General features: G+C 46.8%; 1 protein-coding gene across 1 annotated transcript in view; it reads right to left on the reverse strand.

Annotated features, from left to right (window-relative positions):
- Positions 1–23,632, reverse strand: part of LOC141058887 (microtubule-associated serine/threonine-protein kinase 3-like) — a 48,485-nt gene extending 24,853 nt beyond the window's left edge. The window contains exon 1 of the mRNA XM_073555092.1: positions 23,570–23,632. Coding sequence (XP_073411193.1) covers positions 23,570–23,632 — 63 coding nt within the window. The remainder of the gene's footprint in view (positions 1–23,569) is intronic.
- Positions 23,633–26,339: the final 2,707 nt, after the last annotated feature.

Consider the following 26,339-nt stretch of genomic DNA (forward strand, 5'->3'; position numbering starts at 1 on the left):
TCAAGGGTACCACCGATGGCAAAGAAGTAAGCAATGGCGAATGCAGTAATACGTAATCATGACGAGAGCTTTTTGAGGGTCTAGGAAAACATGGCAGCTCTTCTCCTGAAATAGCGCCACACGTGTCCAGGGGTTGTGTCTGGTACTGCAGCTCAGCTTTATTGCATTGAATGATCTACAATGCCACTTATAACAGTGTGAACAGTGGTTTTTAGAGGAAAACAGCTCTGGATTAGGAAAACAAAGCTGCTTTTTTCTAGTAAGAGTGCCCACCCTGTCTTCATGGGATAACTTGCTGATAGCTAAGGTTTGACCCCTACCACAATTTGACTCTTGGAATCTACAAAAGCCCCGACATTGGAGCTCTGCATCCACTTTCTGAAAGGAGTAGTGGTGGGCACGCTCGGCCTCCACACCATTCAATGTTTAAGGGACTGCCGGAGAAAGCCTAGTCCCATAAACCATAGAGTGCCAGCAGACTATCGTTCAAGCCTGGATAACCCCTTTATTCTATAAAAAAAATAAAGTAACCCAACCCTAAAAAATAGGAAAGATATAAGATTTTATTTCTATATGTGTCTCTATATGAATTTTTGCCAGAATTTTTTTTTTTATCCTTGGCAATATAACGCTGCTGCCTACCATGCAAGAGGTTGTGAGTTGGAATCCCAGAAATCAGGAGAACGCAAAGCGTTAATCAATGAACAAATAGAGTGCAGACAGACGCCAGCCCATCCACCAATGAACAAATAGAGTGCAGACAGATGCCAGCCCATCCACCAAGGTCCTGAGTCAGAAGAGGAGAAGAAACTAAAGATCACAGCAGCCTCTGAGCCTGTATGTAGCAGACATTGTTGTGCTGCAAAGTTGAAGAAAAAACATATCCCGGCCTCCTGAGACAGTGGGACATCTCCCCCAATTCAAGGCTATCCTGAAATCTTGGATCTTGGTTGTTTGGGAAAAATGCTGACTGCCTTCTCAGCTCTGCTATTCCAAGGTGATGTCCATAGATTCCTACTAAGAATCGCAGAACTACTGTTCTTAGATACTGTCTGCACCCACGACTCTGCTAATTCAAGGTGCCTGACCATGTACTCTGCACACAAGGCTTTGCTACACCAAGCTCTACTGAACCTCGCTCCAGCATGCCCAACACCTGAGCTGTTCATACTGAATTGTGGCTTTGCTAATCCACCTCTCCAGGTGAACAATAATGAGAACCGTGACTCTAAACTAACACAGAAGACTATTAATAAGACCATTCATTTCTATGGCTGGCCTTATACAGATAGATGTGAGGGGAGGCCCAAAAAAACTCAAAATGGCAACAAGGGGGGATGTAAAAATCCGGCAACGTGGAGCGTGGATAACAATGAAAGGCCGGTGCACACTGGGCCGAAACGTTACTTCTTTCATTTATCATCACCCTCTACTGCCAGTTTGGAAAATCTATCCCTGCTATGTGGTGACATAGTAATACCAGCGTTATATCAGAGGGACCTTTGGATCCATGCGTGTGCCAGGTCACCCTCTGTGACGGCTCTCCTGTGTCTACAGTTAGTTCAGTATCTTAATAAATAAAGTCATTTTCAACTTAAATATTAAAAAGGATTACAATTCCTCTTTTTTCATCTTTCCATTGAAGGATAACATTTTAAAATTTCCTTACATTTTCAACCCATCTGTAATGCAGTCTGTGTGTCCTTCCAGTAATATAGGCTGTATGTGAAGTTTGAGTGTCTCTCCTCTCCCAGTAATTTAGGCTGGATGTGAGGTCTGTATGTCTCTCCCAGTAATATAGGCTGGATGTTTAGGTCTGTGTGTCTCTCCCAGTAATATAGGCTGGATGTTTAGGTCTGTGTGTCTCTCCCAGTAATATAGGCTGGATGTGAGGTATGTGTGTCTCTCCTAGTAATATATACTGGATGTGAGGTCTGTGTGTCTCTCCCAGTAATATAGGCTGGATGTGAGCTCTGTGTGTCTCTTTCAGTTATATAGGCTGGATGTGAGGTCTGTGTGTCTCTTTCAGTTATATAGGATGGATGTGAGGTCTGTGTGTCTCTCCCAGTAATACAGGCTGGATGTGAGGTTTGTGCATCTCTCCCAGTAATATAGGCTGGATGTGAGGTCTGGGTGTCTCTCCCAGTAATATAGGCTGGATGTGAGGTATGTGTGTCTCTCCCAGTAATATAGACTGGATGTGAGGTATGTGTGTCTCTCCCAGTAATATAGGCTGGATGTGAGGTCTGTGTGTCTCTCCCAGTAATATAGGCTGGATGTGAAGGTCTGTGTGTCTCTCCCAGTAATATAGGCTGGATGTGAGGTCTGTGTGTCTCTCCCAGTAATATAGGCTGGATGTGAGATATGTGTGTCTCTCCCAGTAATATAGGCTGGATGTGAGGTCTGTGTGTCTCTCCCAGTAATATAGGCTGGATGTGAGGTCTGTGTGTCTCTCCCAGTAATATAGGCTGGATGTGAGATATGTGTGTCTCTCCCAGTAATATAGGCTGGATGTGAGGTCTGTGTGTCTCTCCCAGTAATATAGACTGGATGTGAGATCTGTGTGTCTCTCCCAGTAATATAGGCTGGATGTGAGGTCTGTGTGTCTCTCCCAGTAATATAGGCTGGATGTGAGGTCTGTGTGTCTCTCCCAGTAATATAGGTGGGATGTGAGGCATGTGTGTCTCTCCCAGTAATATAGGCTGGATGTGAGGTCTGTGTGTCTCTCCCAGTAATATATGCTTGATGTGAGATCTGTTTGTCTCTCCCAGTAATATAGGCTGGATGTGAGGTTTGTGTGTCTCTCCCAGTAATATAGCTGGGATGTGAGCTCTGTGTGTCTCTCCCAGTAATATAGGCTGGATGTGAGGTCTGTGTGTCTCTCCCAGTAATATAGGCTTGATGTGAGGTCTGTGTGTCTCTCCCAGTGATGCAGGTTGGATGTGAGCTCTGTGTGTCTCTCCTAGTAATATAGGCTGTGTGTGAGCTCTGTTTGTCTCTCCCAGTAATATAGGCTGGATGTGAGGTCTGTGTGTCTCTCCCAGTAATATAGGCTTGATGTGAGGTCTGTGTGTCTCTCCCAGTGATGCAGGTTGGATGTGAGCTCTGTGTGTCTCTCCTAGTAATATAGGCTGTGTATGAGCTCTGTTTGTCTCTCCCAGTAATATAGGCTGGATGTGAGGTCTGTGTGTCTCTCCCAGTAATATAGGCTTGATGTGAGGTCTGTGTCTCTCTCCCAGTAATATAGGCTGGATGTGAGGTCTGTGTGTCTCTCCCAGTAATATAGGCTGGATGTGAGGTCTGTGTGTCTCTCCCAGTAATATAGGCTTGATGTGAGGTCTGTGTCTCTCTCCCAGTAATATAGGCTGGATGTGAGGTCTGTGTGTCTCTCCCAGTAATATAGACTGGATGTGAGGTCTGTGTGTCTCTCCCAGTTATATAGGATGGATGTGAGGTATGTGTGTCTCTCCCAGTAATATAGGCTTGATGTGAGGTCTGTGTCTCTCTCCCAGTAATATAGGCTGGATGTGAGGTCTGTGTCTCTCTCCCAGTAATATAGGCTTGATGTGAGGTCTGTGTGTCTCTCCCAGTAATATAGACTGGATGTGAGCTCTGTGTGTCTCTCCCAGTAATATAGGCTGGATGTGAGCTCTGTGTGTCTCTCCCAGTAATATAGGATGGATGTGAGCTCTGTGTCTCTCCCAGTAATATAGGCTGGATGTGAGCTCTGTGTGTCTCCCAGTATTATAAGCTGGATGTGAGGTTTGTGTGTCTCTACCAGTAATATAGGCTGGATGTGAGGTATGTGTGTCTCTCCCAGTAATATAGGCTGGATGTGAGGTCTGTGTCTCTCCCAGTAATATAGGCTGGATGTGAGCTCTGTGTGTCTCTCCCAGTAATATAGGCTGGATGTGAGGTCTGTGCGTCTCTCCCAGTAATATAGGCTGGATGTGAGGTCTGTTTGTCTCTCCCAGTAATATAGGCTGGATGTGAGGTCTGTGTGTCTCTCCCAGTAATATAGGCTGGATGTGAGGTCTGTTTGTCTCTCCCAGTAATATAGGCTGGATGTGAGGTCTGTGTGTCTCTCCCAGTAATATATACTGGATGTGAGGTTTGTGTGTCTCTACCAGTAATATAGGCTGGATGTGAGGTCTGTGTCTCTCTCTCCCAGTAACATAGGCTGGATGTGAGGTTTGTGTGTCTCTCCCAGTAATATCATAAAAAAAAGACAAGGCACTTTTGGAATATAGGTGTTGTAAGAGTTAGGATACCAAATCCATTATCAATATTGTAAGAAACTTGGCATTCTGCTTGGTGTATTCAACAAAACCATTTATTTACAGTGGCAAAATACAGAAAAAAATTAGATGTTTCGGTCACTAATAGACCTTTATTATTCGCTGCACCAGGCCCACTGCGTTGTCCACCGCTAAGACTAGAGGCACCTTCCAGTCTTAGCGGTGGATGGACAGTCTGAGTAGCATCTACTGTATGAACTCAGAATAATCGTTACCACAATTCTTCTGTCCCCATATGGTCTCATGTTATCTGCTGCATTTTACATGAGGGATTGCACTGTCAATAATGATGATTTTTTTACCTAGCATTTTGTTCATTCTATGGATGGCTGACACCCTGTTTAGATGGCCTGATAGTTAGGAATAGCTCATTCTCTCTTGTGAATTGACCATTAGATTTAAAAAAGATGCTTTCTCCCCTTTCCGCTGTAGATCCGTGCACATCTCGTTCCTCCTTCTGTTATTTCTAACACTGAGAGACAGGAGGAGCAGAAAGCCATCAGGAGCAGGAGCTCTGACAGATTTCCATCATTTTTGCAGATTGCTCATCTAGATAAAGGCCATTTGGCCGACAGCTACTCTCCCGGCTCCCTATGAATGGGAACTCTTGGCTGCCCTTTGCTCCCTAGGAGAGAGCCGCTGTCAGACTCCTCTAGGGATGACTTATTTTACCAACAAACAAAACAATTAGCTGGTGAAATTCCAATCTGCAGATCACTGGACGATGTCAGGGGAGAGTAGTGACAAGTCAGAAGGTCGGTCAGTCTCGCTATACAATGTCTATGGGGTCCTTTACAGACACTTTGCAGCAGCAAAAAATTTGCTGAAAATTTGTAGAAAATTTTTACCGAAGACTATTTAGAAGGTTTCGTAGCTTTGCATTTAGGAAGCAAATGAACTATTAAAATAATTATGGGCCATGTTGTTTAATGTCGGCAAAGAAGTATAATTTTCCTCTCTTCATAGTTTTAGTGAAGAACTTTGGGGGTTCATATTAAGTTCACCCTCAAATGGCTGATACCCCGTGCCCTTTCACTGATGTTTTCAGGGATCTTCACAGACACCCCTCCCTAATTCTATGTAAGTACTTGGCATTAAGGAGAAATATGGCGCGGACCTGTGGATCTGCTTTACTCAGCGTAAAGCCCCTTCTCATAAATGACCTTTTCAGGAATCTTGAACAATACGTCGCTTCAGTATTTAGGGGAAACACAATGAGATATCTGGGATTTAGTGTTCACAATAGAGAAATTGTGAAGAAGGGAACCTGATGGCAGCATTATATGGCGGATGATCTGGGGGGGTTAATTCTTCTCTGTGTGGGTCCTGGTGGGATTTACCATCTTCTTCAGCTTCCTGTCACAGAGGAACCAGAAAATGATCCAATATCAGCCTGCCCCCACTTTGTGGGTTACGTCTGTGAATTACCACCTAAGGGTGTACATCAACCAGTCATAACAGTAAAACCATGAGGAGGTGAGAGGACTAACATTCATTTCCCATTACAACCTATTTAGTCAGGGGTACAGAAAAATCCCAAAACTAATCTGAAGTGCTCAGCTGCAATCTGAAAGTCATATTACACATCCATGAGTGCATTCACATGGCCAGACAGACTTACCTGTCAGACATTTATTTATCTAGTAAGGTGTTGGAATACAGAGACATATCTGTAGATATCAGTGCAAAGAAGAATACTATTGAGTAGTGATGAGCGAGCACTAAAATGCTCGAGTGCTTGCTTCTCAAATCCAGCAGGTTGAAAGCTCGATTGGGCTTGACTCGGGTAACGAGTTTAATGGAAATCTATGGGAAACGCAAGCATTTTTCCAAGAGACCCTAAGAGGAGGGATTGGGGGAGAGGGGCAGAAAAATCGCTGACCTGGATGGAAACAGCATGCGGAAGACGTCTGGATGCATCTGTGACTCCCAGGTCACTGCTGGGTGAAGATGAGCGAACTTGTTTGGAAAACGTTCACCAATCTCAAATTCGGCACGGACCTTGCACATTCGGATTCGTATACAGATTCCAGAGCATTTTCCTCAAAACGGCAAAAATGTAGAGAGCCTTACTTCTATACCAGGAATGATCTTTGAACAAATTATTAAACATCATGTATGTAAGTACCTGGATAAGAATACAGTAATTAACCAGAGCGAGCATGGGTTTGTAGCAAACAAGTCGTGTCAGACTAATCTAATTTCCTTCTATGATGGAATCACTGACTAGGTGGATCAGGGAAAAGCGGTAGATAGAGTATTTCCCAAATTCAGCAAATAATTTCAAAAAGTATCTCATAGTATCGTTATTGAAAAAGTGACCAAGTATAGGATTGACAAGATTACAGTTAGGTGGATTCATAAGTGGCTCAGTGATTGTACCCAAAGGGTAGTAATAAATGGTTGCACATCCAATTGGAACAGTGTTTCAAGTGGGGACCATAAGGCTCTGTCCTGGCCCCAATGTTGTTTAACATTTTTATAAATGATCTAGATAAGGCAACTGAAGGTAAACTGATCAAATTTGCAGATGATGCAAAGCTAGGAGAAATAGATAACACTGCAGAAGACAGAGAAAGGATTCAGAAGGATCTAGATAAGCTTGAATAACAATCAGCGGCTACTTCTACTTCTACTTCTGGGCAAGAAAAATGAAAATTACATCTACAGAATAGGAGGAATGGAACTAAACAACAGTACGTGTGAAAAATACTTGGGTATACTAATAGATCACAGACTGCACGAGTCAACAGTGTGATGCAGCAGAGAAAAAAAGGCAAACACAGTCCTAAGGCTGGTTTCACACTTGCGTTTTTTTGCGCTGCGTTTTTGCACATACATGCGCATGCGTTTTTTCCCCTATATTCAACATGGGTGCGCATTGTCATGCGTTTGTACGCGTTTGTATGCACATGTGTTTTTCTGTAGTGTGTGCCCAGGTGCACAAAATGCAACCTGTTGCATTTTTGGTGCATCCGACCTGTCTCAAAAAAACGCATGCACACGCAATGCGCATGGAATTCACCCAAACACACATTAAAGTCTATGGGAACGCTGACATGTGCATGGTCATGCACACGTCAGCGTTTAAAAACGCATGATTTTTTTTGTAAAAAACATGCACAAAAAAACAAGGAAACGCATTAAAAACGCATGATACGTTTTTTATGCGCGTTTGCACTGCGCATGCAGCGCAAAAAACCGCAAGTGTGAAAGTAGCCTCAGAAGTATTAAGAGTAGCATAGAGTCTAATTCACGTGAAGTAATTATCCCCCTCTGCTCCTCCTTAGTCAGGCCTCATCTGGAATACTGTGTCTAGTTCTGGGCACCACATTTTAAAAAAGGCAATGAAAAACTGGAGCAAGTTCAGAGAAGAGCTGCCAGGATGGTGAGTGGACTGCAAAGTATTTCCCACATGGAATGGATAAAGGATCTGGGAATGTTTAGCTTGCAAAAAAGAAGACTGTGAGGAGACTTAATAGGTGTCTATAAATATCTGAAGGGCTGTCACATTGTAGAGGGATCAACTTTATTCTCATTTGCACATGGAAATAAGAGAAGCAATGGAGTGAAACTGAAAGGGAGGAGACACAGATTAGATATTAGAAAAAACTTTTTGACAGTTAGAATGATCAATGAGTGGAACAAGCTGCCAAGAGAAGTGGTGAGTTCTCCTTCAATGGAAGTCTTCACAGACTGGACAGACATCTGTCTGAGATGGTTTAGTGAATCCTGCATTGAGAAGGGGGTTGGACACGATGACCCTGGAGGTCCCTTCCAACTCTAAAATTTCACCAAAGTTCAGTAAATTAACGAGTTTCCACTAATGCTTTTGTTAGGACTTTTGCTAGGATAGTGGCGCTGTATGATGAGCAGGGGGAATGGAGAGACGTGTTTGATGAGGGGAGGGGTAGGGGAGGTCAGAGTACCGACGGACTGTTATTTATTTTTTTAAAATTAACTTAATGTGTGGAGATTCTGTAGAAATCGCAGGTAACATGGAATGCCGCCAGGAGAGGAGGCAGATCAAGAGTTAACAGGATTTAGTTAACAACAAATATACTCCACGCAGGGAGCAACAGGGCACGGAGGGGTATGATAGGACAAAGGATGGGACAGGGTGTTTGAACGGGATAGGAAAGGGACGAATGATAGTTCAGAAAGAAAAGGGAAAACTTATAAGACTGTAGTCTTCTGGTGTACAGTGTCTCAGGGTTCCAACGATGGCATTGGCAACAGCGGCACGTGAGGTCCAGATGAAGTCTGTGATGGACGGGGTCCAATGGTGGCACCGACAACAGCGGCACGTGACGTCTCGATGAAGTCTCTGGGGAGCGGGTAGATTTCCCATACCTAACGGTGTCTGGCACGGTACTGAGTCCAAAGTGAGGTACCGCGGGAACGAGCTCTCCCTCCGCGGGGTGTGCAAGTCCTTGTAAACTAGGTCCTGGCCTAGCCGGGAGTCCCTCACGGAGTTCTGCTAATGGCACAGTCTGTGACATTGGCCCCAAGTCACCTCCTGGTGAGAGAGGTGGGAACCTGTCACTTGGTTGCCTACCAGCGATCGACCTCTCTGCAGGGAGTCTGTAGGGGCGACCTGCGCAAGTGAGATGATCTGCCCTCAAAGCGGTCACAGCGCCTGTCCTGCCACTTAGCTTTCCTGCGTGAGCTCTGCCCTTTTTTCTGCGCACAGCGCTATATATTCCTGCCTAGCCTACCCCAGTCACATGACCCGGTTCGTCCAGCACTCAAAATCTTCTCCCCTGCAACATGGGTGACAGTGTGGCGCCCCTGAGTATTCAGTTGCCACAGAGGTACTGCACCTCCTCCTGAGGTGTGGTGCCCCACCATCCAGGTACGTTGGAGGCTCCTGACCATGCTCCAACACCTGCATCCCACACAACACAGTAGTTCAGCAAAGCCACATTGCGGCTCCCTGCTTGGAGTGTAGCAGAGCACCTTTGGTGGCTCCCTGCTTGGAACACGAAACGTGCTGGGAGGCGGGTGGACTTAGAATACATAAAAGAACGGGAAGGTTTAGGATTTCAAGTCAGTCAGTCAGAGAGGGAGTGAGGAGAGAATATCACTGGGAGAGGGATGGAGGAAAGAGGTGCTGCAGCAGACCTCAGTGACCTGGGTCTGCTGGCACGGGAAAGGAAAGAAGGAGAAAGACATTGAACAGAAACCTGATCTTCCGAAAGAAGGAGAGACTAGTACGAAACGAAGGAGTAAAAGGGAACAGAGGAAGTGGGTTAGGAGAGAACCCTGCCTAGAAGTTCTAAGCGCAAGGCCGGGGCCCGATCCCCGAGGTTGTATGGATACTAATGGTCCTACAGCAGATACCGGTGGAGTAGTGAGCTGTAAATGCACTAATCCCATCTAAGACTTGGGGCACAACAACAACTTGGATAGTGAGCCGGGACTCAGGAGTAAGGAGTCCCTGAAGCAGGCTACAGCTGTCTGCCGTACAAGTACGGTTCTTGGGAACATCTGTCAGGAGGCATTCCAGTGTAACTCAGTACTAGGAGTACTTCACTTAAAGGCGCTATAGAGGAGACGTTCAGAAAGGCACATGTTGGCGGAGTGTTGGAAGAGAGCATTCCATCTGATCTGGAGGTTGACCCGGAGGACATAGCACGGAGGCAGGCACCTGTGTGTACTACAGACTGTGAATAAAGCTTTTGAACTACAAGCCCTGGTGTCCTCCAATTATTCCTGCGCTAACACACCCTGTACCCTGGAAAATCTTTTTCTATGTTGTGCACTGCTATGGTATTCCTCCTTACAATTCCAACAGCCAATCAGGGTGCAGAAACCATCCACAACATACAGACACAGAGACTTCTGTCATTGGCTGACGAAGTCACATGTCCATCTCCATACAAAAAATGGACATTTGACTTTGGCACCATTTTGTGACTGTAAAAGAGTAGTGAGACTGCTGCTGCAAGTAGTCAGATAGTTAGCTAGGTAGTTTATTCTCAGCTAGTTCAGATAGATAGGATCCTGTGTCACATCGACCTTCCAGCATATAAATCCTTTGTGGTAATTGTGTGGTCCAGACACCAGTTCACATTTCAGCATATAAACATTTTGTGCTAATTCTGTAGTGCAGCCACACTATCTCAGCAAATAAATACTGATTGTTAATTTAGTGACAGGTGACTGACAAATCTGGGCCTAGGGTTGTGAAGCAGCTGGTTAAAAGAGGGGAAGGGTACATCCAACATGAGTGGGGAAAGGCATGGTTGTGGTGGAAGGGGAATTACGCTTGGTGTTCGAGGTCTACGTGGGTTAGGTGGTCATGATACTGAAAGCTCTACTGAACAAACATAGTCTAGTACTACCCAAATACAACTAACAACGTCGGCTACTGCACGAGCTACTCCACTCCCTTTCTTTGAAAGCCACACAACAGTACGCCTTGTAGATAATTTTTGAAAAGGAATACTCCAACTAGGGTCTCCATCTGGTGGGTTGCCTGTAGTGGAAGGGGTGTCAGCGCACCAGGCCTACTCCTGTCACTCATCCACCTCTTACTGATCAATTTATAAGCTAGAAAGCTGGTCCAGGCCCTGTCCCATGCACCCATGCTGCGCCATTATAAAAGTTCTATTGTGAGTCAATTTATGCCACTTTTCCTGGTGTCTGCCGATAATTTTTGGAAATGTGTGGCCTCTAAGTTGGTTCTCCTTCATGTGTGTTGCCTGAATTTGTCAAGCCTCTCAGAGCACCAGGCAATTATAATATTCGTACTCTGGGTCAATTGATGCAACTTTTCCTGGTGTCTGTCCATATTTTAAGCTGTCTTGGCAACTTTTGGGCCCCCTGTAGGTGTTGTCTATTTGTTTGGTTTTGCCTCCCATTGGATTCAATGGGGTTCTGATAAAATAGTTTGTTTTAAAAAACACTCCCCGACTGACTGGTTCACTAATTTATTAATTAAAAAAAAAGCCATACTGATCCAAAGTAGTCCAAAGATTCCGACGTAGTCCACAAATGGTAATCTGAAAGGCATAAGAAGAGACAATCAAATAAATAAAGACAAAGACAAAAATAGAGACAAACCCTCACATACTGTCCCCTTACATTTTTTACCCATACTGTCCCCTAACACTTTTCTCCCCATATACTGCCCCTCACATCAATGCACCATACTGCCCTCTCACATGCTGTTCTCTTACACTAACCCCTTTACATTTTACCCCCTTAACCTGTCCCTTAACATTATTCTTTATACTGTCCCCTCATACTATTCCCCCATACTTTCGTCTTACACTCTCACCCATACTGTCACCTTGACCTTACTCTCCTCGCATACTGTTCTTTTTACACTTTCCCTCCCCATTCTATCTTGTCACACTATTCCCCATACTGTCCCCTTACACTGTCTCTTTCTCATACTGACCCCATACCTTTGTTCCATATACTGTCCCCTCACACTTTCCTCCCCATACTGTCCCATCATGACAATATTGTCTGATCACACTTTTCCCTCATACTGTTAAATCACTTTTCTCTCACATACTAACCTTTCACACTGTCCCTTCCCATGCTGTCCCTTCACAATATCCCCCCATACTGTCCCTCACACTATTCCCCCATACTGTTCCGTCACACTGTTTCTTCCTCATACTGACCCCTTACCTTTCTTCCCCACACTGTCCCCTCACACTTTCCTTCCCTTAATATACCATCATCACAATATTGTCTGATCACACCATTCTCCCATACTGTTAAACCACTTTTCTCCCACAAACTGTCCTCTCACACTTTTCTCCCCACACTGTCTCCATTGTCTCATGATTTCCACCTAAACTGTCCCCTCACACTATTCCCCTCAATGCTGCCCCCTCATAATATTCCCTCCCATACTGTCCCATCACCCTTTTGTCCCCATACTGTATCCTCACTTTTCTATCCCATATTGTTCCCTCACACTATTCCCTCCCATACTGTCCACTCACACTTTTCTCCCTCCATATTGTTTACTCAGTTATCTCCTCCATACTGTCTACTCACACTTTTCTCCCTCCATACTGTCCCCTCACACTCCCCCCCTCCGCTCCTTTACTGTCTCTTCACAAGATTTTTAACCACAATAATGATTCTGTTTCTTCAGCTCCATTGGAGGGCTTACCTTATCGCTGACATCCTTCTCTGTGGAGCAGCAGTAACATTAACATGATGACACCTCACAGTAACAAAGTAACATAGTTAATAAGGTTGAAGGAAGACTTTAAGTCCATCTAGTTTAACCCATATCCTGTCCTAACTTGCCCTAACATGTTGATCCAGAGGAAGGAAAAAAAAACCCATGTGGCAAACAGTAAGCTTCACATTGGGGAAAAAAATTCATTCCCGACTCCACATACGGCAATCAGACTAGCTCCCTGGATCAACGCAATATTAAGGAAACTAGTGTATATACCCTGTAATATTATACTTTTCAAGAAAGGCATCCAGTCCCTTCTTAATTTTATTAGGGAATCACTCATTACAACATCATATGGCAGAGAGTTCCATAGTCTCACTGCTCTTACAGTAAAGAATCCGCATCTGTTATTATGCTTAAACCTTTCCTCCAGACGTAGAGGATGCCCCCTTGTCCCCGTCACAGGTCTAAGAGTAAAAAGATCATTAGAAAGGTCTTTGTACTGTCCCCGCATATATTTATACATTGTAATAAGATCACCCCTAAGCCTTCGATTTTCCAAACTAATTAACCCCAAGTGTAATAACCTGTCTTGGTATTGCAGACCCCACAGTTCCCTAATAACCTTGGACGCTCTTCTCTGCACCCGCTCCATTTCAGCGATGTCTTTCTTATACACCGGAGACCAGAACTGTACATAGTATTCTAAGTGTGGTCGCACTAGTGACTTATATAGAGGTAAAATTATGTTCTCCTCATGAGCATCTATGCCTCTTTTAATGCATCCCATTATTTTATTTGCCTTTGCAGCAGCTGCCTGACACTGGCCACTAAGTGTGAGTTTGTCATCCACCCATACACCCAGATCTTTTTCAGTGACAGTTTTGCCCAGTGTTTTACCATTAAGCACATAATTATACATCTTGTTCATTCTACCCAAGTGCATGACCTTACATTTTTCCCCATTAAAGCTCATTTGCCATTTATCAGCCCAAGCTTCTAGTTTACATAAATCCTCCTGTAATATAAAATTGTCCTCCTCTGTATTGATTACCCTGCAGAGTTTAGTGTCATCTGCAAATATTGAAATTCTACTCTCTATGCCCCTACAAGGTCATTAATAAATATGTTAAAAAGAAGTGGGCCCAAAACTGACCCCTGTGGTACCCCACTGCTAACCGTGACCCAGTCCGAGTGTGCTCCATTAATAACCACCTTTTGTTTCCTATCCCTGAGCCAGCTCTTAACCCACTTACACATATTTTCCCCTATCCCCATTGTTCTCATTTTATGTATCAACGTTTTGTGTGGCACCGTATCAAAAGCTTTTGAAAAGTCCATGTACACCACGTCCACTGCATTCCCTTAGTTCAGTCCAGAACTTACCTCCTCATAAAAGCTTATCAGAATAGTCTGACAGGAACGGTCCCTTGTAAACCCATGTTGGTATTGGGTCATGAGGTTATTCTTCTTCAGATACTCCAGTATAGTATCTCTTAGAAAACCCTTCAGGATTTTACCCACAGTTGGGGTTAAACTTACTGGCCTATAATTTCCAAGTTCAATTTTTGCCCCCTTTTTGAATATTTGCACCACATTTGCCATACGCCAGTCCTGTGGTACAGACCCTGTTATTATGGAATCTTTAAAGATTAAAAATAATGGTCTATCTATGACTTTGCTTAATTCCTGCAGTACTTGGGGGTGTATCCCATCCGGGCCCGGGGATTTGTCATGACCTCATCATGATGACACCTCATCATCACCTAATCATGCTGTCGGAGTCACTCTGATCCAGGAAGTCCTGGTGGTAGAGCTTCAATTGTACTTGTGCCTGAAAGATGTGACTATGATTGAATGCATGGAGCCAGCATTTTACGTGTTCTCTGAGGTCATTGTCAGTTTAACAACTGGTTCAGAGAATGGCTGAAATTCACTCCAAGTAGTGCTGCCATGTAGGAGATGCCTCAGACCACTGCAAAAGGTGGCCTGACAGTGTTCCTCCCACTCACTGTGCCTGTGCCTGTCTGCTGACAGTGCTTGCCTGCTCCTCGCCCTACTAGATGTACCCCTGTCATACTGTGCGGGACTTCAGCAGAGGCACTATTTCTATGTAGGACACCAGAATGATTGGGCACAGTTAGGGTTTGTATTGGCATAATAAATGTGCCCCTCTTTCCCTTCTTTTACAGTTGGGAGGTATAATTCTCTCACTGTAACCAATAAATATATAGTGGATGTAATTGGAGCGCCCGCCAGGACAGTGGGGATACTTGGTACCGGCCTGCTCCTTAAAGGGGCAGTGTCACGGCAGCAGTTACCCGGTCTATGGCCCTGGACGTCCAATGAAAGGTGGATTGTTATGGATGAGTCACCGAAGGAGGAAAAAAACAAAAATAATAGCTAAGTTCAGAAAACCAGAGAAGTTGGAAGCTATCGGATTGCAGACCCCTGAACCTATCCACAACAACTAGCAGTAGCCGTGGGGGGTTCCTACGGTGCCCTAGACCCCTCGATCACAGCCGGAGAACTAAATTAGCCTAAAGACAGAAAGGGGAAATCTAAACTGCCCCAGAGCAGACCCCAAAGCAATAGGCAGCCCCCAACATATAATGACTGTGAAGCAAGATGAAAAACACTAACACAGATAGAAAGATAGGTTGAGCAAATGATGGGGCCCAAGCTAACTAAATAGGACAGGATAGAAAATCCGCAAAAACCCTATCCAAAAATGAACCAACAGACTGATAGGAAAAACAGGCCCTGAAGTCGCTAGGCTTCAAAAAGACTATATCAGCACTCAGGTATATTCTGAAGACAGAGCCAGAGATAAACACATCAGACACAAAAATGGATTTCAGCTCACCCCCGGCCGGGGATGGCTGAACTCCAAAAAACAAGGCAAACAAAACCAGAACTAAAGTGTACAAAAGGCAGAGCAAAACTTAGCTTTGAGAAGCAGAAATCAGACTGGTCTCCAAGAATCCAGCAGGGAAATCACCGGCAAGGCAGCAGGGCGTCAGCTGCCTTATATCCAGTCATCAGTTCCTGTGACCCAGTCATCATCTACCTGCTCAGCTGTTTGGTAATCAGCCTCACTACCTTCCTTCGCCAGAAGAGGGAGTTCATCAGACCTCACTGGTGAAGGGAAAAATTAACTCACAACAGGGGATATTTACAAGGGATAAGAGTTTATAAAGTCTGTAATAAGTGTTTGTGACAACACCTGTGCTTTCTGGCCAGAGGTGACAGCGCTGCAGAGCAGAATCCTCTGGGACTGTTGGTGATGCAGCAGAGTTGGTATAGCTCTCCACAGGCAGAGATTTGTCCCAGGGCAGTTGTAATAGAAGAGATGTAGTATTTGGAAAGGGATGTAGCAGTGCTTAGTTGGTGTGTACTGATGATAGAGGTATCAGAGTTGGATAGGTGACCCAGGAAGAATTCAGAGGGTTCAGCTGGGTGCAGTTCCAAAGCTTTACTCACTGTTCTCATGCGCATATGCCCGCTTGGCACTGCGTCCTCCAGGTGAGGGGTCCAGCAAACTCCCAGGTAGATCAGAATACACCTTTCCAGGACTCCTTTAAGTGTGTGCCTTTCCTGGCCATCTCACTGTGTTGGTTTCTCGCCTCTCCTACCCAACACCTCACAGTCAGTGTCCCAGGCCAGCAGCCGTGGACCTTGTTGGATAATGTACTCTCTGCATTTCCTTGCTCCCTTATGGCTGCCTTTCTGGTGAAGATAACTGTGGCTTGTGGCTGAGGTACCAAAAGGTGCCACTGCCTTTGGCTTGCTAGCTGAGTCCGTTGTTCACTCCACTATGCTAGGGGCCAATACCCTTCTGCGACCTGGTCTCTCCACTACTGGATCGGGCCCCACAGGTGGCATCCGCACTCCCCGTGCCCGTGAGACCCCTTCTACTCCCCTCTGGGATCTTCTTTCTGTCTCTTCCCTTCTGCAGCTCCTCCTGACAGGGAGCTGCTTCACCACACGTCTGTTACTTTCACTTTCTCTTCACGTTCTGCCTCACTCTAGACTGTTCTTCCCGCTCTCCATCTGTTACACTCCATCCACCCCCAACACCCTTTCCTACCCAGCAGGGATAGAAGAGCACCTGCTGCTGTAGTGTGTGTTGGGTGCAGATGTTAGATTCCTGTGGGGTGCTCCCTCCTTACCTGAGAGTGGGGTACTACACCTCTGGGTGAGGTGCAGTACCTCTGTGGTGACTGAACCCTCAGGGGCGCCACATAAGATATCCCTAATAAAGGCACACTGTCACTAAGACAAACCTTCCATCTATCACGGAATAATGGATCAGTGAGAAATTCTCATTCAATGGTGGCTCTGTGCAGACATGGCATGACCCCCCCACAAGGTCCAAAGCAGTGCAGATTCCCAAAATCCGAGGAACCAGAAAGTATATAGGGATAAAACGTAGCTTTTATTCCATCCTTAAAATCACATAGCCAGGGAAAAAAATTAGGTAGACGAGAGTAATGAACGTTCTGTTCATGTGACATTCTCAGGTGTCTTTTTTGTGGTGAACCCTGTATATTCGGGCTTGATAGGCCTCATTTATTAGCATTATGTTGACATTGTGTCTCATTTATAAAAACTTTACTAAGACTGTTTGTGATGCCCAAAGCACCAATCAGAGCTCAGCATTCTCTTCTTAAACTGCACTGTAAAAATGAAAGCTGAACTTTAATTGGTTGAAATAAGCTGCAATGACAGTGTTACGTAAGTCAGATGGCAGCAATATTCCCTGATGGCTGTGGCCTCTTACAGCTGGTCAGAAATGGTCTCCATCTGATCGACCATCTCTGGGATGCGCTGGAAAAATAAGTCCGATCTATAGAGATTTCATGCTGTGGAGGTGACTCTGAGCGAAGAAACAAAGACGTGATGACTGATGAATAGAGATGAGCGAATCTTGTGAGGCTTGAATTCTGTAGATCACTCGGCAGGAAAATTTACTCTAGACCCCAGAGCAAAATTAATACTCAGATCGCCGATCATCACCTGTCTCTTCAGCTACTGACTTAGCCTTGGGCTACCCACTTCAAGACATCATAACTTACACTGCAAAGTTGAAGGCCTACTGCGCTGGAAGCCTGCGCAGAATGGAGATCCACAGAATAAACATTGTGTGACGGAAGGAGGAGGAAAGTAGAGGTCGGATGGAGAGGAGGAACGGAGGTTGAGCCGAGCTGGTGATGGGGCAGGTGAGTGGCAAGATAGTTATTATTTTTTTAACCCTTTTTCTAATCCTCTACAAATCAGCAAAATGGTGCCCAGCTGGCTGAAACAAATTGCAAATAAATTCAGGTTTAAAAAATTCAGATTTTTTTTTGAAAAATTAGGGGAGACTTCAATTTCCTTGAAATGAATTTACTCATCTATAATAGTGAAGTGTCCCATGGCATTCACATATTGGAGAATGGGACGAATGCCACCAAGACACGAAGGTAATTGCTTAAAAGAAAGCCCATATGAAAGAAGGAAAATAAGGAGTTTCATGAGACGATGTTCCTGGTGATTTCTCAATGTTTTTTGGACCTGGGGCTGATTTTGGGGGCAGGAATCATTAGCTCCCTCTCTGTCCAGCTAGATACTTGTTAAAGAAATAACTAAATCAGTTCCTCTTGTTTTCGGGAGCGGGCACACATGTTCTTCTGATCCCCATCCATTATTACCAGGATGACACATGTTGTCCATGAATAAGATAATCATAAAGCCAAAATCTTCAGCACCCCTCCTTCTCTTCCAGATTGGAGTGATAAGCCATAAACAAGAAGCAGAGCCATCCATGTCCATAGATAGATTATATGTAAGACTCGGCTACTGGAAGTCATCAGCTCGGAGCCATCGCAAACAATCTGATTAAGCCTCCAGTCAGAGTGAGATACATAAACCCATCATGTGGGTTTCATTTCATCCGTATCCCCTGTACGTAACATGACGTCCTCGGCACAGATGTCTGACCTGGTCAATGCTATTTTTACATCAAACACATTGCTTCTCCACATTGTCAAAGGAAGATCTTCCCATCAAGGAGAATTGGGTTCAACATTTCTTCCCGCGACAGCTGCCGCTTCTGTAAAGACATATTTAACCAAATATGGAAATTATCCTTGTATCAAGTAAAGAACAAGACAAAGTAGTCAATTCAATGGATTGCAAAACTTACATAAAACAGTCTTTAAATGTGGCAGTCCAGTCAGGGAGAATCAATGGATCATGTCCCATCACCATTGATCTAGCACCCCTATCCTGTACCATTATTACAGCCAGCAAAAGCCTCTAGACCTGTTGTGAACCCCCTCTGTAACGGGATCTACCCAGGCTGGGGTACCTTTTTCAGTAACACCCCGTGTTTTCGGAGGTCCGCTCTGAATTGGCTGGAGTCTGAATCAATGACGCTGGCTGGAATTCCTTGGTTACATGGGCGCATAAAAAAGATCACTGCTTCTCCACGTATTTCCAGTCTGACAACACTTTACTCACAGGACACAGAATATATGACACAGATACAGAGGGCAGGCCAATAGCAAAGCGGCAGGCCAGACATACATTACAAAAACCGCAGGTGGCCGGAGCCTGCCGATGTTTACTGTGGGAATTACAAAGGTGGGGGGAGGGTGGACAAAAGGAGAATATCGTGTCCCCTCTGCCCAGGGGCGCAGCCTGTGGGCTGTTGCATTAGGGACATGCATTTCACATAGAACCTGTTATACATACATATAACTGCCCAACATATTCTGGGTGGTAAGTGGTTCTGTAACACGTAACACGGCTCCCCTTTTCAGCGACGCGATCGGCATACACAGTCTGATCCTCAACGGATCGGTTTGGGGATGACCGAAGTTTATGGGGTTGGTACAAGTTCCGTTTGTCGACTTAGTCCATCGGCGTTACCATTTTGTTTGCCGGGTCTGTGGTGGATGGTGAAGTCCAGAGGTTGTAGGGCTAAACTCCACCGCAGCAATCTGGCGTTCTCTCCGGAGACCCGATTAAGCCAGACTAGGGAATTATGGTCCGTTAGGAGGGAAAGCTGTCATTCATACAAATATGGTTGCAACTTCTTGAGTGCCCATACTACCACCAGGCACTCCTTCTCGATGGCCACATAGCTTACTTCACGGGGCAGTAGTTTCCGACTCAGGTAAGCTACCGGGTGTTCTTGGCCGTCCGGCCCGACTTGGCTCAGTACTGCCCCCAATCCAAACATAGAAGCGTCTGTGTGAATAAGGATCGGGTGTGGCCAATACAGGGGTATTGGTGAGGGCGTCCTTTAGTTGGCGGAAGGCTTCCTCACACTCTGAGGTCCAGGTTACCTGGCGGGGTTGGTTCTTACGGGTCAAATCAGTGAGGGGCTTGGCTACGCTACTGTAATTGGGAACAAATTTCCTGTAATACCCCGCTGTCCCTAGAAACGCCATGACCTGGGTTTTAGTGCGTGGGATGGGCCATTTGGCTATGGCCTCAATCTTGGTTGGTTCTGGTCGCTGTTTCCCACTTCCCACCCAATGCCCTAAATACTGAACCTCTGCTTTGCCCACGTGATGCTTGTTTGGGTTCAGGGTGATTCCGGCCTGGTGGATCCTGTCCAATACTGTCTCTAGGTGATTTAGATGCTCTTCCCATGTCGCACTGTAGATGGCGATGTCGTCCAGGTAGGCACAAGCATAGTCCTGGAGACCATCCAGAAGCCGATCAGCCAGCCTTTGGAAGGTTGCCGGGGGATTCTTCATCCCGAATAGCATAACTCGAAACTGGAATAAGCCGAGCGGGGTGACAAATGCCGACTTGGGAATAGCGTCAGGACTAAGGGGAATCTGCCAGTAGCCTTTGCATAGATCGATGGTGGTCAAATACTTTGCCCCCGCCAGCCGGTCTAACAACTCATCCACACGCGGCATGGGGCATGCATCCGTCACTGTTTTCTCATTGAGCTTACGATAGTCTACACAAAACCGTGTAGTCCCATCCTTCTTGGGCACTAACACTACAGGGGATGCCCAGGGACTATCTGACTCTTCAATGACCCCTAAACGCAACATCTCTTGTATCTCTTGTCGCATCCTCTCTCGTACAGACTCAGGGACGCGGAAGGGGTTTTGTCGCAGGGGGGTCTGATCCTGGGTCTCAACCATGTGTTGTGCCAGGCGAGTGTACCCCGGTCTCTCTGAAAACATCCTCTGTCGCAGGCTCAACAATGCCTTCGCCTGCTGTCTCTCCCGCGGGCCTAGGTATTCACCCAAGTGTACCTGGTCCCATGTTTTAGACTGAGTCCTTCCCCTAAGACATCCGGCAAGGGAAATCTGGCTAAATCCTCTGCTGCAGGTGCACAGATGGCCACTACCTCTTCAGGGCGCTCCCGGTAGGGCTTCAGCATATTCACGTGGAGTATGCGGATAACCCTGGGGTCGTCACAATCGGCGACATTATAGGTTGTGTCAGCTATTTTCCCCACTACCTGGTAGGGCCCCTGCCATGCAGCTTGAAACTTATTCTGCTTAGTGGGCTCTAACACCAGGACCTTCTGTCCTATTTCCAAAGTGCGCTCTCTGGCCCTCCAATCGTACCATATGCACTGGCGCCGCTGTGTCGCCTGCAGGTTCTCACGTACAACCTGGGTCAGCTCCTGTAGGCGGTCCCGGAATTCCAGCACATAGGGTACAATAGGTACCCCTTCTATGAGGCCCTCCCCTTCCCAGTGTTCCAGCACTAAGTCTAGGGCTCCCCTTACCCGTCTCCCGTATACCAGCTCGAACGGGGAGAACCCCGTGGATTCTTGGGGCACCTCCCGATAGGCAAACAGGAGCTGTGGCAAGATGTTCTCCCAGTCCCTGTAGGTCCTGGTAAAAGTCCCAATGAGCTGTTTTAATGTCCCGTTAAAGCGATTACACAACCCATTGGTTTGCGGGTGGTACGGGGCGCTTCTAATGGACGTTACGCCGCACAGCTTCCACAGTTGGTTGGTCACCTCTGCTGTAAACTGGGTACCCTGGTCTGAGATAATCTCCCGGGGAAATCCAGCCCGTGAGAAAACCTGGAGCAGGGCGGCCGCCACCGTCTCTGCCAGTATGTTAGGTAACGCAATCGCCTCTGGATACCGTGTGGCATAATCTACCACTGTCAATATATACTTTTTCCCTGACAGACTGGGTTTGGCTAACGGCCCTATCAGATCGACTGCTACTCGGCTAAATGGTTCCTCCACAATGGGGAGGGGGCGTATTTTGGCCTTGCATCGATCCCCCCTCTTGCCAATGCGCTGACAACAGTCACAGGTCTGGCAGTACTGACGAACATCATAGGTTACCCCCGGCCAAAAGAAGTTTTGTGTCAGACGATGCCTGGTGCGACTGACGCCGAAGTGCCCGGCCAAGGGTACATCATGAGAGATTTGCAGTAACTCCTGTCTATACTTCTTGGGAACTACCAGCTGTTGTTTTATAGTGAGGCCTGTCCCTGTGTGGTGCTGCTCTGTGATCCGGTAGAGGAGTCCCTACTTCCATACAAACTGTTCCCCTTCCAGTACTCCTCTCCCCTCCTGTGCCTTCCCACGATATCCCTCTAATGAGGGATCCTCAAGTAACTCCCTCTTAAATTCATCTGGGGTGGCCCAAGAAATGTGTCTGGCTATGGGAATACGTGCAGGGCTGGGATGTCTTACCTGGGCCTCCTCTGAGTGTGATTCCGCCTCCGCAGCTCGAGCTTGCCTCCGGGTGGTCACAGGATAGGTCTCAGCCAGAGGGGCCACCAAGAATGCAGACAACATGGGCCCCAAGTCATTTCCCAGCAAGACGTCTGCAGGCAAATCCTCCATCAAGTCGACCTCAACAAGGCCATCCCCGTCTCCCCAGTTCAGGTGAATCCTGGCAGTGGGTAGTCGATGTATAGCTCCCCCTGCTACACGGACTGCCACTGTCCGGTCCGTCTTCTCTTGGTCCCGGACAAGATGAGGCTTCACAAGGGTCAAAGTTGCCCCGGAATCTCTTAGTCCCTGCATACGTTTCCCATTAACCCACACGACCTGTCGATGCTGTTGTCGATTATCTGCCCGGGCTGCCTGCACGGGGTCTACTTCATGCAGCACTTCCTCCATCTCTTCCACCCCTTGGTTAGTCGTAGCCCCCAATGCCGGGTCAGCTTCGCCTTGGTAGCAGTGTACAGCAGCCCGGCTGAAGGTAGCTGTTCCCGCCTTTGGCCACTGGGTATGCTGAGTCCGGTTGGGACATTGTCTTTGCAGGTGGCCCAGCTGACAGCAGGTGTGGCATCGCGCCCCAGGGGGACTATGGTAGGCCGGGTTTCTAGCTGGTCCCCCTACAATCTTCGGTGGTTTGGGGCCCTCCAGGTCCATGGGCGGGCCCCTAGTGACCACCTTTGATCCGGACAACTGCGGCCTCCTGGCATCATGATGTTCATCGGCCAGACGAGCGGCTTCCTCAAGAGTTGTTGGCCGCCTGTCCCGAAGCCATTCCTGTGTCTCTGGGTTTAGTCCATTAAAGAATCGTTCTAACAGGAAGAGCTGGAGGACGTCCTCCTTAGTGGTTGCTTGGCTCCCTTGTACCCACTGTAGCAGTGACCGCCGTAATTTACAGGCCCATTCAGCGTGGGTATCGGTTACGCGTTTTATAAGTCCGCGGAACTTTTGGTGGTAGGCCTCTGGTGTCAGCGCATACCGGGCCAAGATCACTTCTTTGATCCGCTCATAGTCCATACAGTCCTCATCAGGTACCGTGCGATAGGCATCCGCTGCCTGGCCTGTCAGCTTGCTGGCCAGAATCTGAACCCGTTCCTCCGGCTTCACTTGATGAAGGGCACACTGCCGCTCAAAGTCCTGCAGAAAGCCATCAATGTCTTCCTCTGCCTCCCCCAACTGTCGGAAGGCATTATACTGGATCTTTTTGTGGCTTACTGTTGAAGGTACCTGGTCGAAGGCCAGAGCTCCCCCTGCTCGCTGGCTCTCCTCTCTCCGCTCTGCCATCTCCATCTTGGCCAGCTCCACTTTGGTCCGCTCTGCCATCTCCATCTTGGCTAGCTCAGCCATCACCTCTCATATGATCTCTACTGCAGGGTTTAGGCCATAGAACGCCAGTCTGTTCTTTACCTCCCTCTGGAATTCGGTCTCCGCCACATTCACATTGGAGGACGCTGCACTGTCGTGTTCCATGATGGCTGCTATCAAATCCGCTTTTGTTTTGTTGCTGGCGATCAACCCTCGGGCTTCCACCAGATCTTTTAATGTAGTCCTCTTTAACTTCTGGTAGTTATTTTCCATTCATTCCTTTCCTCCTGTAGAAGGGGTATCAAATCCCACTGCTGCCACCAGAGTAACGGGGTCTACCCAGGCTGGGGTACCTCTTTCAGTACCACCCCGTGTTTTCGGAGGTCCGCTCTGCGTTGGCTGGAGTCTGAATGAATGACGCTGGCTGGAATTCCTTGGTTACATGGTCGCATATAAAAGATCACTGCTTCTCCATGTATTTCCAGTCTGACAACACTTTACTCACAGGACACAGAATATATCACACAGATATAGAGGGCAGGCCAATAGAAAAGCGGCAGGCCAGACATGCATTACAAAAGCCGCAGGTGGCCGGAGCCTGCCGATGTTTACTGTGGGAATTACAAAGGTGGGGGGAGGGCGGACAAAAGGAGAATATCATGTCCCCTCTGCCCAGGGGCGCAGCCTGTGGGCTGATGCATTAGGGACATGCATCTCACATAGAACCTATTATACATACATATAACTGCACAACATATTCTGGGTGCTAAGTGGTTCTGTAACACGTAACACCCTCCATTGATTTCACCATCACCATTTCCTCTACCATAGAGCCACTGCTCTTATAGTAAAGAATCCGGTCTATGACGTGGAAATATTCTCTCTACATGTAGTTAATGCCCATTTGTTTGAGAGGCAATCTTGGGTATAAACAGATCATGAAGGAGACCTCTAATTATACATAGTTATTGGGTTGCACATCAGCCGATAATGTATCTGGGTCCACGCTTTACCTTTTTTAATTTGACTTCTCCCCTTAGACTCTTCTCAAGGTTTACTCTATTTTCCTGTGTACTGGTGGCCAACAGTACATATTATTTAATGCGCAGACGGACGAATTGTAGACTTAGCTCTCGCCATGAGCATCCCTGTCTACATGTAGGAACCTCATGATCCTATTTGCCTTGGCGTCAGCTGCCTGTCACTGGTCACTATACTAAAGCTTTGCATCAGTTATAGTTCCTAAATCATTTTCCATGTAACCTTTACAAAGAGTTTTTCTGTTTAGTATGGAATCGTTCCAGTGTTCATAACTTTATATTTATCTCACTTACCGATTATCTGCCCAATCCTTCATCGTATCGAGATCCATCTGCAACAGAATACTGGTGGTAATTACACCAGCAAGTATCATCTGCAGAAATGGGTATTCTATTGTGCAGGTCGTTCATCAAAATATTAACATGAAAAAGATGCAATACTGCCCCCTGTAGTGCCCCACTAGTAACAGCGACCATTAAAACACTGACCTGTGGTACCCAACTGATTAATGACCTCTCTAATACTGATCCATTGTACCCCACTAGTAACAGTGACCACTCTAACACTGTCCCCTGAGGTTCCACACTAGTAACAGTGACCACTCCAACACTGTCCCCTGAGGTGCCCAAATAGTAACAGTAACCACTCCAACACTGTCCCCTGAGGTGCTCCACTAGTAACAGTGACCACTCCAACACAGTCCCTTGAGGTGCCCCACTAGTAACAGTGACCACTCCAACACAGTCCCTTGAGGTGCCCCACTAGTAACAAGTGACCACTGTAACACTGTCCCCTGAGGTGCCACACTAGTAACAGTGACCACTCCAACACTGTCCTCTGAGGTGCCGAAATAGTAACAGTAACCACTCCAACACTGTCCCCTGAGGTGCCCAACTAGTAACAGTGACCACTCCAACGCTGTCCCCTGAGGTGCCCAACTAGTAACAGTGACCACTCCAACACAGTCCCTTGAGGTGCCCCACTAGTAACAAGTGACCACTGTAACACTGTCCCCTGAGGTGCCACACTAGTAACAGTGACCACTCCAACGCTGTCCCCTGAGGTGCCCAACTAGTAACAGTGACCACTCCAACACAGTCCCTTGAGGTGCCCCACTAGTAACAAGTGACCACTCCAACACTGTCCCCTGAGGTGCCACACTAGTAACAGTGACCACTCCAACACTGTCCCCTGAGGTACCCCACTAGTAACAGTGACCACTCAAACACTGTCGCCTGAGGTGCTGAACTAGTAACAGTCACTACTCCAACACTGTCCCCTGAGGTGCTCCACTAGTAACAGTGACCACTCCAACACTGTCCCCTGAGGTGCTGAACTAGTAACAGTGACCACTCCAACACTGTCCTCTGAGGTGCCGAAATAGTAACAGTAACCACTCCAACACTGTCCCCTGAGGTGCCCAACTAGTAACAGTGACCACTCCAACGCTGTCCCCTGAGGTGCCCAACTAGTAACAGTGACCACTCCAACACAGTCCCTTGAGGTGCCCCACTAGTAACAAGTGACCACTGTAACACTGTCCCCTGAGGTGCCACACTAGTAACAGTGACCACTCCAACGCTGTCCCCTGAGGTGCCCAACTAGTAACAGTGACCACTCCAACACAGTCCCTTGAGGTGCCCCACTAGTAACAAGTGACCACTCCAACACTGTCCCCTGAGGTGCCACACTAGTAACAGTGACCACTCCAACACTGTCCCCTGAGGTACCCCACTAGTAACAGTGACCACTCAAACACTGTCGCCTGAGGTGCTGAACTAGTAACAGTCACTACTCCAACACTGTCCCCTGAGGTGCTCCACTAGTAACA

Source organism: Dendrobates tinctorius, unplaced genomic scaffold, assembly GCF_039654945.1.
Source record: "Dendrobates tinctorius isolate UK_male_01 unplaced genomic scaffold, ASM3965494v1 ptg000216l, whole genome shotgun sequence".
Classification (NCBI taxonomy): domain Eukaryota; kingdom Metazoa; phylum Chordata; class Amphibia; order Anura; family Dendrobatidae; genus Dendrobates; species Dendrobates tinctorius.